Below are 15,375 nucleotides of genomic sequence, written 5' to 3'. Positions count from 1 at the left end.
CATCATGCAAGAACTGGCTCGCACACACCCACGCATACACACACACCAAGGAAATCACCACAGTAAGCCCATGCAGAAATCCTGGCTTACAGCGGCTTGGGTCAAGAGATCCAACATGGACAACTGGCTGATTGAAACCCCAATTAAAAAATTAAAAAGAAGAAGAAAAAAAACAGCTTTCCAAAAAACTCACATGCTTGCATTTACAAATTAAAAATAATATTTAAATCAACAATAAATAACTTCAACACACACACATATACAGACTTTACATAAAATCTCATGTGATCTTTGGTAAGAATCCAGACGTCCATAAAGTGAACATGCGTCAGTGTTGCTGTGATTCCCAGCATGCTGCTGTTGCACCAGGAGCCATAAGCTTGTCACAACCACTTAGCCACAACACCGGGAGAGGGGAACACAGAAGGATTTCTACACTAGGGGAGAAAATAAGAGCATCTGACGGCAATCTGCCATGCATCATCCTTTCACTGCGTTCCTCTCGTGCCCTCCGGTGCCAACTACACAAACATCATTCCAATTGTTGCAGAAAAAAAAAGTTGTAAAATCAGTGTGGCTACAAGTTGGGCATCAGTGGAAAATAAAAATAAAAGGTGAAGAGGCAACAGCTTAATGTGGAGGAAAAAAAATGCTGCAGAGGGAAAGTACCCAGCATGCCTTAAATAGTGTTCTTGCACCCCCCAATCATTCCCACCACAAAAACCAAACAAAAACATAAAAAAGGAGGAAACAAGTCTTTTTAAATTTAAAAAAAATGAAAAACATTGCAGAGGACCAGGGAGTGGGACACCAGTGGGCTGCATCAAAGCATATCACTAAAGGGAGGATGGGAGCTAGCTAGCAGTCAGTGATCAAGCAGAATTATGATGGAAGAACAGATAGAAGACAGAAGAGAAGGAGGGAGAGAGAGAAGGAGGGAGGAAGAGAGAGAGAGAGAGAGAGAGAGAGGAAAATTACCTCAATCTTTCGACCTTCCACCGATGTGCCGTGGAGCTTTTCCCTGGCTTTCTCTGCATCTGCGCTGTTCTCAAATGTCACAAAGCCAAAACCCTGTGGTACACGGCAGAGGTTAAATAGGTTGGTGGTGAGTGAGGGGCACGTCATCGTTGTGGAAAAAGGGAGAGATAAAGATCTGTAAAAAGCTTAAGAGCTACGGCTTCATTCTGCCGTTGTTTTAATACATAACTTCAGCTCCGTTACAGTAATCTCTCCGTGTCGTAACTCAGCACACTGGGAATACCTGTCAGCAGTCAGCCAGAACTGTGGTTGTTGTTTTAGAAAAAAAATCAAATACTGTCTGTTCACTTACCTTTGAGCCCCTCTCATTGAAAATAATCTCTACATCCAGAATCTTCCCAAATTGCTGAAAATAAATGTGAGAGGAGAAATGAGCAAAAATAGAATCAAAGAGAGCAACAACTCACATCTCTGAGTTTGTGTCAAGTTCTGTTTACGTCTGTGTAGTTGTAAAAATAGAAGTTGTACTAGGATGTTGAGTAGATGGCTGGTCTGCAGCCGTTATTTTAACTTATTTTATTCTATCTTTTTCTTCTTCTTCTTTGATTTAATACATATATAATCTAATTTGTGAAAGGTTTTCTTGAAAAAGGGTTAGACAACATAAGTTTGCTTCTTTCTGCTCCCTTTCATTCAAGGGTTACATTTTTTTTTTTATTAAATTGTATTGTTTTTCTATTCTTTTCCTTTTTTCAATGAATGAAAAAAAACTACACTAAACTAAACTAAATTAAATTCAACTAAATGTCCCAGTCTTTTACTGCAAATCAGAAGCTCCAAACCTTGTCTGAGTTACAGCTACTTTACACTAGGGGTCACTGTTACACAAAACACTTCCCTCATTTCAGTGTTTCTGAAGGTCCCTCTGCCTTCATCACTACTCTGTACCCTCTTTCCCTCTCACTGCGTCACACATACTAACACACTGACACACATAGGAGCCAACTGCCCCTCTCAGGCACCAAGAGGACACCCACAAGTGTCTTCCCTTTGTGCTACTCTTTTTGTGTGTCTCTACACCCCCACCCATCGTGAGGTTGCCCCTCTGAGAAAGTCCCAGGGTGTCTAGACTGATTTATTGATCTGATTATAAATGAGGCCCCCACAACCGCATTCACACTTTCTTACCCCAAACATCTGCCTGAGATCTGGGTCCCGGAAGCGGAAGGGGATGTTTGAAACGTGGAGGCGTTTGGGGGTCCCTTTGGCTTCTGCGGAGTCTCCTGCAGAGCCTCCTGCTCCTGTTCCCACTGCGACGCACTGTACGCCCGCCTCGCCCTGGGATGTCTCATCTGTCTTTACCTGTGGGAGGACAGAGCAAAACAGACATGTTGTGGAAGATGAGAGGAGTAGAAATGGCTTATGATCATTGTCTTAGCATGAGGAACACTCTGCTACAATGTGGCCGCATGGTTGAGTCCAGGATGCAGTGAAACCATCTGTTTACAGTCTTGATATCATCACTGTGCCTTAGAAAAACACATAATCTCAGCTGCATCTTTAATAAAGTATTGGTTATTGTATTAATGTGAAATAAAAGTCAAAGTCATGCTAAAGGCTATATTTGCAGAGCTGCTTTGAACTGAGTGCTAATGTTAGCACGCTATCATGCTCTCAGTGACACCGCCATAATGTTGCTGCATGGAAAAAAATGTGCTGGCCATGTTCCCCATCTCATTTGAATGTGTTAGCATGCAACTTTGGATCACCACAGTCATTAGGATTCGTCCTCCGGGACCATGAATGCCTGCTTGTGACATTTTGTGCTAATCCAGCCGGTGGTTGTTGAGGTTTAAAGGTTCACAGCTGTTCTCAATAAGCTGTTCTCAATAATGTGGTATATATATATATAAATAAATAAAATATGCAAATGTATATAATACAAATAGTTAAAAAACCTTCACTATTTTAAGAGGTCAGAAATGAGAAAACCAGAAGTGGTGAGAATGTTTCTTTTTCCACAAATACTGTGTCTATAATTATAACGGAAAATGACTCATTCGCTCTGACGGGTCACCAAACTACTAGTGAAGCCTTTATGAATAGTACTTACGATATTGTTGGTGGTGGTGGCGGCGGCGGTGGGGGCTCCATTAGCTCCAGCCCCTACCTCTGTGGTTCCTTGGCCCCCAGCGCCGAACATGGCCCCGGGGCCAAACTCCGTCCCCGGGAGCCCGTTCTGAGGCGGGGGCGGAGGGGGGAACGCCGCGAAGGGTGGGGCCACTAAACCCTCCTGTCCTCCTGTCGAATCCTGAGAGCCCTGCGGGAGCGAGAGGGAGGGGGGAGGGGGAGGAGAGGAGAGGAGAGAGGGAGATGACTTAACATGTATACACTCAGCAGGTCTGCTGCTGCTGCTGCTGCTGCTGCTGCTGCAGCGTCCTGATCCAGGCAGAGTGAGGGGGTTAAAACCCTGCCGATTGGATTTCACTCTCCCTCTCCCTCTGTTCCTTCCCTCCCCCCTTCTTCTGCCTGCCCCCCCTCCTCCTTCCACCTCCATATCTCTGACAGGCATGTGTTTTCAGTCAGCCGACCATGAAATATTTACAGAAAACACATCTATTATTAAGAGTCCGAAAATTCGATACATGGTTGGACATACAGAGATGCTTATGGGGTGGATGGATGGACAAGCGGGGAGATAAATACTGCCCAGGACATGTTAGGCGTGACATGTTTACTGCTACTGTTGCATTCAGTGAACACCGGCTCCTGTAATTCTATTTCTTTCTTTTAGAGGCCATCTATAATTCAGATTAACTGTGTATCAGCTGGGACTTCGCTGCCTCAGGTCCTTTTAATTTCTCGGTTGCTGTTTGCAACTGTATCAGCTGCAGGATCATCTACACATTCTTTATAGCTGCTGCTGCTGCTGCTGCTGCTGCAACACATACACCTTATCTTGCATGTGTTTGTGTGTGCGTGAGGTGACTGTGCAGTATTGCTTGCTTTAATCATTTCACAGTCAAGGGCATCTTGGAATAAGTTTGACAAAACACCCTTATGGCAAAGACATGGAGAGAGAGAGAGAGAGAGACACACAGGGACAGAGAGAGAGAGGGGATGAATGGATGCAGAAAAAAAGGAATAGTGGGTTTGGGGGTCAGTGTTGCTTCCTCCACTCCAGGCCGGGCAGGAATGCAAACAGCATCCAACAACATTAACCATGGGTCTGTGCCGTGGGGCTGGATCTCGGCCGGGTGACGCCTAGAGACGCTGGGTCTCCAGACACTCAGCCTTTTTAATTAGACAGTAACTAAGATGCCGCAAAGCAAATAAGCTCTCTCTCCTCTCTCTCTCTCTCTCTCTCCTTCTTTAATCCTATAGTCGGACGGCTCACGCTTCTTCTGCAGCTACTACCTGGCTGGCCGTAAACAGCCGGCTGATGCTGAAAGGCCCATCTGCAAGACAGACAGCTTCTGGGGTCTGGGCCCAACAGATAGAGGAGGCATCAGAGAGAAAGAGGGAGAGAGAGGGAGAGGGAGAGGGAGAAGGCTGCATGGAAAAATCTGGAAAACTCATCCATTGCCCCTCTCTCATTGTGGCGAGGCCGAAAAAAAAAAGTGTGTTAGGGAAAGAATGTGTGAAAACTGATTGTGTTTTGCATCGGCTACGGTCTCAGTCGCATAATGATAAAAGAAGAACCATCAAGAAAAGCTCTTCAAAAGAGATAATAAGCTATTAAAATTCACAGATTAGGCCTCGAGTCTTCAGGCAGGTGGGTTAAATCAAAGCCTAAGTGCACTTGTTAGGGCACGCACGCTCGTAAACATGTAGTAGCCTGTACTCAGCCATTAAAGGGTGTGTCCTGTAGTCATACTCAAACTCACAGCTGAGTCACTCAGACACACACACACACACATTAACAATTCAGGATGTAGAAAAAAAGAGAGGGTTAAGCAACAAAAAGAGTGACAGGAAAGTCAAAGCTTGTTATTTGTGGGAATTAGAGCAAATTTTAACAGGAGTGGCCACATACAAAGTGAATTCAATGAAGAGAGTGAATACAGTGACTGGCTGAAATAATTCATTAACAGCGATGCTGTATTATTAACATTGATTATCTGTGTTTTTCTGTGTCACAACGTTTGAAAGCACGTCTACAACTTTGTTTATTCCGTCCTCGCCGTGTTCCTGCTGGAATAAATCACTGCAGCTGGATGTCATCACACGATACTCTCTAATGATTGAAATCATTTTAACGCTGTTACAATATTTAGACTGTGTGGAGGGCTGGAGACAAACTTTCACAGCGCTTCTGTTCTGTGATGCTGAATCGTTTGAGGTTTTACCGCGGTCGTGATTTTGCGAAATGACCTACATACAAGCTAGAGCCGGTGGATGAGTCTTTTGGACTGATAAAGCGAGCAGAGTTTGAACGGTGTCGGTGGATTAAGATCAGAAGAGAAAAACAGTACAACTTTAAGTCCACACAGGCATTCCTGACCCGCTGACTAAGGAGCAGCACTGCCCTACATGGCAGTATCATATAGTCAAAAGGAGAGGGGGGGAGAGAGGAAAAAAGAAATAATGGAAAAAAGACGAGGGGGGGGAGAGGGGGGGAAGGAAGGGGATTATGGGAAATAATGACATGCTCTTTTTCTTATTATGTCTGGTCTCAACACAAACTTTCTAGATTCAATTTAGACAGTGAGCTGGGATTTAAACAGACTTTTAATTAAAATGGCACAACAAGCAAAGATTTTTTTTTTTAAATCAACCAAGATTTTTTAAATTTATTTATAAGAAATCTGATGATGCAACTAAAAAAAACGGACCATCTGGAGTAAGACCTATCCATCCATGCTGCCACACTCACCTCAGGCATGCACACATAAACACACAGCGGTTGTGTTACCTGAGACACCATATGTTTTTCCACACATGGAGAGAGCGAGAGAGGGGGAGGCCTTTTTTTTTTCACTGCAAACCTTTCAGGCGTGCGTCTGTGTCTGTCTGCGGACTTTTAGCCTCTAGCCAACCAGAGCAGAGCGCACACACCAGCCACACAGAGCGGCGATGCTACTGAAGCTCATGAGTCGTGCAAATTCACCATAGTTTGAAACCATCTGTGAAGAAGCCTGACTGAGGACAGAAATGCTCTTTTCTGCTTCGCCTCCCTCTGCAATCCGTCTCTTTTCTTTTTGCCTGTGGTCGGTAGAAGTAAGTATCTTCTCCATTCATGCCCCCACCCTCCTCCTTTTTCCCCCTTTCCTCTCCGTTCTTGCTTGCCACGCTTGATGAAAGCCAGAGGGAGATTTTCTTTTTCTTTTTTTTTTGTCTTTTTAAACCACAACACCCGCCCCTCCAGTCACTCAAAGCTCCTACTGCACTGTGATGTTCATCAACGCACAGGCCACAGCCCATCTCCTTATACGGCTGCGTCTGTGCAGGAGCTCATGCCTCTCCTTCCTCACTGTGAGCCAATCAGATCGCACAGAGGTTGTAATCCCCTTAAAGGTTAATCTATAGGTGGCTGGTAGAGACTTGCAGGACGAATGGATGTTTATCAGTCAGGGAAGATGACCAAACTGAGAAATTTTAGTTAATTCCTGTAGTGAGAAGAACCTCGTGGCTCAAACAGAAGCACCAAACACCACGCTGTCTGTCAGTGTCAGCAGCTCTGAGGCTGTACTGAGATCTGTGACATGCAGCTTGTCTGTTTTTGACAGTTCTGATCATCTTCACCGTCAACATCAACAACATAATCACGCTGACAGCACTTCCTCCAACACTCCGACTCACCTCGGGGCAATATGGCCAAAATGTCAAACACCGAACCATTTAAAAACTAAAACAAATGTTCCACATGAGGAGCGTGGCTTCCATGTGCAATGAAAAAAACCAAAACAACAGTGCCACTTTAAAGCCTGTAATCATCAACTAGACAGTCGCCAATGAAGAATAACAGGGCAGGGAAGGTCAGATTTTCTGGGGAGCGAGTACTCAGTTGACAGGAAAATGATCTGCAACTATTTTGATGATCGAATAATCCTTATATTCATGTCTTAAGAAAAAAAAAGCCAGATGTTTGCTGGTCCAAGCCTCTAAAAGCTTGAGAACTGACAGTACTTACATTTTACAGGAGAAAAAAAAATCAATTACTTGAGAAAATAATTGGCAGATGAATCGATGAGGAAAATAATCATCAGTTGTTCAAGGAGATGAGAACTGAAGCGAGTCAAATTCAATTTATTTGAGCCAATTTAAATTAAAAGTTAATCAAAACAAACATTCAAAAGCACATCTAAATCTAAATCAAACAAAAAAAGGAACAACTGATTCATTTCTATTAAAACTAAACACTGTTTCCCTCATAATCAGGTAGAGGAGCTTATGAAAAGCTGTAATGGGGTCAATAGTGCAGGTTAATGCAACAACACTCACCGAAGCCACGTTGAGGTGTGTGGGACATGTCAGTGCTGCAGCACCGACCTGCTCACATCCACAGTTATCATTTCTCTAGCATCCAGATTTCTGTGCCTCCATCGCTCTCATCTATTCACTGACTGACATTCACACATAAGAGGTCCTTTGATCTACACAGATGCTACAGTAAAATTAGCTTTTCACCCAAAACCACCCAGAAGCCTGAAACAGCAGCACAAAAGGATGAAGGAGAATCTGCAATTTGCTAAATGCGTTTCTAATTCTGGGTACACGCAGCAAGATGGTGAATTTGCAGACTGCTGTCATAACATTTGCTAAAAGTTTAAATTCAAAAACCCGACGGCGGTGTCGTGCTGCTGCAGTCTAAGCCGGGGTACAGCGTGTGTGCTTCAGTGCTGTTTATCATGCAGGACTAGGTGAAGCCAGCAGATGTAACTGCATTACATTTAGAGCTCTACTGCACCGCGTCTGTGGCATGGGCATCGGTTGCAATGGTCCTGTACGTGCGCTCTGGTGTGTGAGGCGACATGTGGAGAGGTTTCACACCTAGACCCGCTGCGTACATAGCCCCCAGGCAGCTAGAGCAGTTAGAGCAGCATTAGTGTTGAGACAATATCATCATGGCTACATGGGCAGTGGGACAACGGCTAACCCCCCCGAGGTAGAGAAGTGTCACACAGTGCATTAGGCCACCAATACTCTACCACTAAACCAATACTTGGCTTTATCTGCGGTAACTGGTGCTCTGTTTGTGTTCTTAGAAGACAGGAAGTCAGTATATTATCTGTCACTTTCTAATGTTAGGGCTAGGGCTGCAACCAACGATTATTTTCATTATCGATTACTCTGTCGATTATTTAAATGATTAATCGATTTGTTGTTTGGTCAATAAAATGTTAAGAAATGTTGAAAATGTCTTGTTTTGTCCACAAACCAAAGAGATATTCAGTTTATTGTCATAAAGGAAGAAAGAAACCAGAAATATTCAACATTAAAGAAGCTGAAATCAGAGAATTTTGACTTTTCTTCTTAAAAAACTACTCAAACCGATTATTCGATGACCAAAATAGTTAATTTAATAATCGATTTTTGTTCGATTAATTGTTGCAGCTCTAGTTAGGGCTGCAGCACGTAAAGAAATACCCATAATTCCATAGGATAACTATATGTAAAAATATGCAGTAACTACCAGGTAAAAGGTTCAAGCAAAACACACACACACACACACACACACACACACACACACACACACACACACACACAGGTATCTGAGTGCAGCTGCACTTTTCAGTCCACTTCTCCTGTGTGCAGCTACACTCCCACAAACAGACAGCACACACAACCCCGAGGGCAACACGCTTGGGTGTGGATCCTCTGTAAATTCCTTGAAGGCCTTGTTGTCATACGGTGGCCAACCAGCCGGTCTCATGGTAGATAATATGAGCGGTGGAACAGCTACACAGCCCGACTACTCAGATGCCACCGAGTGTAACAGCAGCTTGGCTTGACACTTTACCTCACGGGCAGCTTAGTATTAAGCAGGTAAGAGCAGAGGAGTGACACGCCACCTCTGGACATGGACAAATACAGACGGTGAATGTACACACACACACACACACATTTTAGGACAACCAGTTGAACGGGTGCAGTGAAACTCGCCAGACATTTACATACAGTAGAGGTTTTTTTAGAATGAGCACATCAGCAGGCCCATTATGGAGCGATGCCCACCCTCACTGTGAGAGCATCCACACAGTCCAGAGATCCTGCCCAGTCTGGAACATCTCGATCATTATCTAACATATTTGATAGTTTTCACTGCATGTGATGCCAAGTACGAGGCCGACTGAGCTCCTCTGCCGCTCTGAATGAACCGAGGTGAAGGTTCAGGTCAGGCTGGATGATAAAAGAAGAAGAAAAATACTTTATTCATCCCCTGGAGGGAAATTCAAATTGTCCAGTAGCTTACATAACTTAAAATGATATGATATTAAATGCCAGGTATAATGATATGATATTAAATGCCAAGTATAATGATATGATAGAAATGCCTTCCGCTTACACCCCATCCTCCTCTTAACCACAAATAGCATTGTGCATTTTGACGGCAGCAGGAATGAAGGATTTCCTGAACCTTTCAGTTCTACAGGTCAGAGAGATGAGCCTGTTACTGCGGCTGATATGTCCAACAAATATAATCTTTAAAGGGATAATGAGGAGTTTTGGAAAGCGAAGTGTTATCACACTGCATTTCCCATGAACCTCCGCATGCACGGTGAAATTCTTGGACCAGCGCAAGACGGACGAAAGCAAAAACATTTGCCATGAATGTTTTCATTGATCAAGAATGAGGTCGGAGGTTCGAAGACGATTAGAGACCGTCGGCGGCGTTATTCCCATGACCTGCCGGCAGCGTCTGCGAAACCGAAAGTAGGAAATGCTGGACGAGCTGACCACTAAATAATGACAAAATAACAATCAAGACAAAATCATATATTTATCGAATGGACCCATTAACAAGTGTGGGTAAATCCACATTAATATGAGACTTCTTTATAACCAAATACAAACTCCTCGTTGTCCCTTTAACCTTAAATTTAAAGATGATGCACAACTCTAACAAATATATTTCCTGCAAAATGAGACCTGACTGAAACAAATAGATGTACTGGGTGCTTCAAATAAGTTGAGCTCCCACATCAAGTTTAATAATCCCTCTCAGCACAGACAGGACAAAAATATCCGCTAAATAATTAATCTACTCCTGCTGTTTGTTTGAGTGTTGATGTCAGTCTGGTATGAGCAGACAGCTGACTGCTGTTAGCTACCGAGCAGGTAGGAACAGATTGACTTAAGCAGAACCCACACGCTATCAACCGTGTTAGGTTTTGACTAAAAAAAAATAACTCTTTGTGAATGTTGATTTTCATTACGACACTTTTCAAAACTCTGTTTGATGGAACTAATTTGCTGTACATGCATAAGGCAGCCTTAAATTCAGCTGCTGTGCAATTAGCATTAGCCAGTTTGACAGATTTACATGTCTGTAGCATAGATACAGACACACAGACACACAGACACCGCATGCAGCGATTTGACTGGCATCTGCGTAGTCATGTTGGAGAGATGCAGACTTGACAACAATTTACTGGAGGCACTAATCAATCAAAATGTATCAATATATTGTATTATACACAATATATTGTGTGTGTATATATATATAAATAAATATATAAAGAGGCCTCAGGAACTGGATTTAAGTATCATGTTCAATTTCTTACATTTATAACAAACCAGATTTCATGTGAATCTGCAAGTCAGAGTAGATCTTGCAGTGAAGCCTGCATCTCTCTTCTTGGATCTAAACGGTGAGACAGACACACACAGACGCATGGCAGCAACACAAAGGAGCGGTCAATAAGGTACATACGTTGTTTTCTATACCTCCGGGGCTGCAGTGTCAGCACAAAGGACTGTAATATGTTGACAGTGGTAACATGAATGGGTACGGTGAAGCCAAAGCCTGCATTTACACTAAGCATCTAACAGCAGCTCTTATCCACAGCGCACACTATGGAGATGTGTTGCCCAAAATAGAGAGCAAGCACCATCAATTTTACAGAGGAACCGAGCGACTGGAGGCGGGTCACCTTTAAAGTGCATTCCCACATGGAACTAAAACCCCCGCACCCTTTGCCCTCACACCCTTCTCGTTACTCCTGCCACCCTCCATTCGCCGTCGTTCTCTTTGAAGAGGAATAATGTGTTTAGCTTACAGCTGCTCTAGCCTGCGGGGGGAGGAAAACAGAGAGGGTGGGGGTGGAGGTGGTGGGGGGGCAGATAGACAAGGAGGAGAAAAGGAGGGAGAAAAGGAAATCTCATGGAACAGACACACATTTGATTAAGATTTAAGAGGTCAGGGAGGGAAGAGATGCTTAATGGTCGATTCAATGACTGTAAATGAATGACTGAAGCAGTGAAGGGGCGTTTTACTTTGTACAATAACTATAGGGTTACCATAGAATCATTAGGGTATTAGTAGCCTATAACCTTACAGTACCGTGACGTCTCTACTGAATTTCAGATTCACTGCAACGTGCTGGTTGTAAGCCGCTGTAACAGCTGAGACCTGACCAAATAAAGAAATATATTCTGACTGTTACATTGCAACACGGTCCACCTTGTTGAATCCTCACTCTAAACACTGCACACAGTACTCACACCTCTTTGAGAAGTGCATGCTGTTGTCCTGTGGATGTTGCAGGTTGTGTGTGTGTGTGTGTGTGTGTGTGTGTGTGTGTGTGTGTGTGTGTGTGTGTGTGTGTGTGTGTGTGTGCGCGCGCGCGTTTAACAAATGTAAGAGTGTTTTCATTAATAGCGACTTTGTTTTTGAGTTTGCTGTGCCTAAGGGGGGATGGGGGTGGTACAGTTCTCCCAGCAACAACTGTGTGTGAGTCTGTGTGTGTGTGTGTGTGTGTGTGTGTGTGTGTGTGTGTGTGTGTGTGTGTGTGTGTGTGTGTGTGTGTGTGTGTGTGTGTGTGTGTGTGTGTATGTGTGTATGTGTGTGTGTGTGTGTGTGTGTACAGAAACAACTGTGCCTTGGCACCTGTCCCCTTCAATCCGGGGACAGATGAAGTTTAAACTGCATGGACAGCTTGGATGACAACGTTGAATCACTTGACAAAATCTCAGCCTCCGCCCTTTGTGCACATGACACGACTTGACACAACACAACGCACACACACGTACATACACATGGAACACAATATGACACCATGTGCAGTCAGCATGGCGTAAACATGCAATATTCACTGTACATGCTTGTCAAACGTAGACAGCCTAAGCAGCGGCTGCTATACCACATGTCTGCATGCGTGGACCTCTCTACCACCCCACCCCCCCTCATTGCGCTCACTACCCCCCCCTAAGGCCCAGAGGAACCCAAGACCGGAGAACAGGACATGCTAGAACAGAGCCAGAGAACAGCTCTCGTCCTCGGGCTGTCTCTTAGCTAAAGTAGCACAGACACGCCCACCATATGCTAAGAGAAGTCTAGCACACATCACCAACTACATTTTGTCTCTCAACTAACTATTTTGGCTGTAACCAGTGTTGTCGCGCTCAGAAAACCCCCGGCATCCAGCGTACCCCCTCCGTAGGCCGTCTCCGCTGCGGTGACACGAGGAAAGAAAAGTTGCATGTGTGGCGTTGAGCGTTGAGTAGCCATTAGCCGTGGTTTTTCTAGCATAAGGGAATCCAAAATGCTTGAGCACAAAGAGTTAAAAAAGTGAAAGGAGCCGAGCTGCAGGGACAAGTCCTGCTGTTATCCTGATGCCCTGCCAACTATCTGAAAAAAGGCCTCACCTGGGCCAAGACGCAGCAAACCAAAAACAGGCCATACGATAAACAGCGCAACAATTACACTTGCCAAACTAACGACAAATAAAATCATCAATAATCTTGTTTTTCTAGTTCGGATCCTGCAGATCTCAACATGTGCACAGAGTAGATTCAGTAGAAAGAAGCCGTGCAGCTCCAGTGGTGAACTTACCGGCAGCATAGCTGGGTAGTAAAGCCCCATCATGGTCTGATCTAGAGGAACAACTGCTGCCCAGCTCTCCACTCTCTTCTCCCCTTCTCTCTGGCTCTCTGTTTCTCCTCCTGTCTGCCTGTGCTCTAGGACCATGAGCTGACGATGGCTTGGGTCCACGTCTGTCTCGCACATTCAAATTCTCCCTCGTTCACTCCCCTCTCTTCCTCCCCTCCTTCTCTCCGCCGGTGTCTGTTTCTTCCACTTCTCCGGCACGCAAAGCTTCGTCTGCCTGTCACTCTACTTGCCTCGCTTTTTCTCCCCGTCTCACCCGGCCCTGCTGCTGCTGCTGCTGCTCTGATCCCCCCCCCACCCCAACCCCCAGGCCTTTCTGTCTCTCTCCTCCTGACAGCCTGAGTCTCTTCTCTCCTCTCTCTCTCTCTCTCTCTATTCTCTCTCTCTGTCTCTTCTCCTTGCTCTGCGTCTGTCATTCACACGCTCGCGTTACACGTCCTGCTGCTCCCCCTTGCTTCTTCTTGTTCCCGCCCCTCTTTTAAAACTTTCCCTCCCTCTTAGCCTCAGTCCCTCCTATTCATCAAAAGCATCCATCCTTCCCAATGTAGCCATCTAAACTGTGGTGCCTGGATGGAGTCAGAAAAAGCTGTTGTTGCTGTCTCCTCAAACCCCTGGAGAGAGAAACGGAACAGGAAGGAAGAAGATGCTGTCTTCTTATCCACGCACTGACTGCCTCAAAGCACAGAACACGAGCGCGACCCCCACTGCATTGCAGCTTTTTTTTTGATGATTTATTTATTGCGTGGCAGCCTTGTCAGTTCCAAAAAAGCAGTGGTAGGTAGGCCGGTCCGTAGACTGCTACGGTAGCTTGCTAAGTTGCGTGGGTAGGCTCCTCTAGATCAGCGTCTCTCTTCTGCGGATGCCGCCTTCATCTCACAGATGGAAGTCTCACAAAACTGAGGGTGCGCCGGCCCACCCCCCCCCCCCCCCCCGGATCCCAGCATCTAAAACCTCAAAGCGAACATGAATCTGTACCACGCTGCATTGCGCCTTTTCCCCCCTCTGGCTCGGGCTCAGATCCCCTCGCTTCCCACCACCACTGTATTGTTAGGAGGCGCTTAATTTGCAGAGATGAGAGTGCAGTTCCTTGCACCGCATTTTGCATATGGGAGGGACTGAACTCTGCGGAAAAAAAGCCCTGATGCCAAGCTTTCAGACATCTGCTGAGTCTGGCTAGAACGGGGTCCGGAGGGATGGAGGGAGGGCCACATAAGTGATTGGAGGTAGTGGTGGTGGTGGTGGTAGGGGCAAAAATGTAGGGAGCTGGGCCAGAGTGCGGGGCAGTGGATGCCGGCGAGAGATAACGGGATAGGCAGATAAATGGATAAAGGGGTTGGGTGAAAAGAAGAGCGAGGGATGACGGGATTTGGGCTGTAAGTGAGGAGGATGAGAGGATGAATAGGGGATGATCTGAGGATTAAGCGCGCAGACTGAACAGAGATAAACACACCCCGGCGCACACACACAAACACATGCGCATAATGTACACACAGATGTGCCGCGATCGTGTTCACGCCGCCGCCGCCGCACCTTGGCTGACTCTGATTCAGACAAAAAAAAAAAAGGGCTCTAATACGAACACACGCTCATCAGCTAATTCAAACAAACAAAAGGGCCCTGCTCCTTCAAACACACCGATGTTCAATAGCTCCAGATTAACTGTTCTATAGTAACAATCAGCGGCCTCTTCGGGGGAGAAGTGCACTTTTTTTTTATGTGAAGGTTGTGACCTGATTAAATATTGTTATTGCTAAATGGTGGGAAAAAAACGCTTACGAGTGCAAGACTTCAAAGCTTGTTTGTGTGTCTGTGTGTTGTTAGCCCTGATCATCTCTGTGACCTAAACAGCAGGAGACTGGCCCTCAGAGGTCAGAATGGCCACACACACCCACACATGCACACACACACTCCTGACAGTGAGCAGCAGCAGGGACCCACAGGAGCCTGTCACCATTTAACACACTCATATTGACACAGGCAGGAACTACAGGCAGTTCAAACATGCATACATAAAGTAAGACTTAAGGGGAGGGGAGGGGTATTACCAAGACAAATGTACTGCAGCGATGAACAAGCCTATACGACTAAAGCTGGGCTTGGCTAGCTCCATTTGCATGATAACCAGCAGCTAGTGTGCCGAGGACTCCTAATATGTGCGCTCAAGGGCAGAATACATTAGCGTAGACGACTTTTAAATCATTTATAAAACAAATGCGGCAGAGTGCGTTGGCTCTGGATTTAACAGATGATAGAAGAGGAGGGGGGAGCTCGGAAGCAGCGCTGATCACAAACGCTCTCTTACCCAGGTGTTTGTCTTACAAGCAGATAAACCCAGGCAGGCGGGC

General features: G+C 45.4%; 1 protein-coding gene across 5 annotated transcripts in view; it reads right to left on the bottom strand.

Annotated features, from left to right (window-relative positions):
• Positions 1–15,375, bottom strand: part of LOC310990510 (RNA binding protein fox-1 homolog 2-like) — a 45,556-nt gene that overhangs the window by 17,710 nt on the left and 12,471 nt on the right. For all 5 annotated transcript variants that reach the window (XM_083977909.1, XM_083977907.1, XM_083977908.1 and 2 more), the window contains 4 exons: positions 3,092–3,298; positions 2,167–2,340; positions 1,331–1,384; positions 979–1,071 (listed from right to left, as the gene is read on the bottom strand). In XM_083977909.1, the coding sequence (XP_083834035.1) occupies positions 979–1,071; positions 1,331–1,384; positions 2,167–2,340; positions 3,092–3,298 (528 nt within the window). The remainder of the gene's footprint in view (positions 1–978; positions 1,072–1,330; positions 1,385–2,166; positions 2,341–3,091; positions 3,299–15,375) is intronic.

The sequence above is a fragment of the Trachurus trachurus genome (genome assembly GCF_905171665.1).
Source record: "Trachurus trachurus genome assembly, chromosome: 8".
Classification (NCBI taxonomy): domain Eukaryota; kingdom Metazoa; phylum Chordata; class Actinopteri; order Carangiformes; family Carangidae; genus Trachurus; species Trachurus trachurus.
The sequence above is the reverse complement of the archived record's forward strand: the minus strand, read 5'-3'. Positions and strand labels throughout refer to the sequence as shown.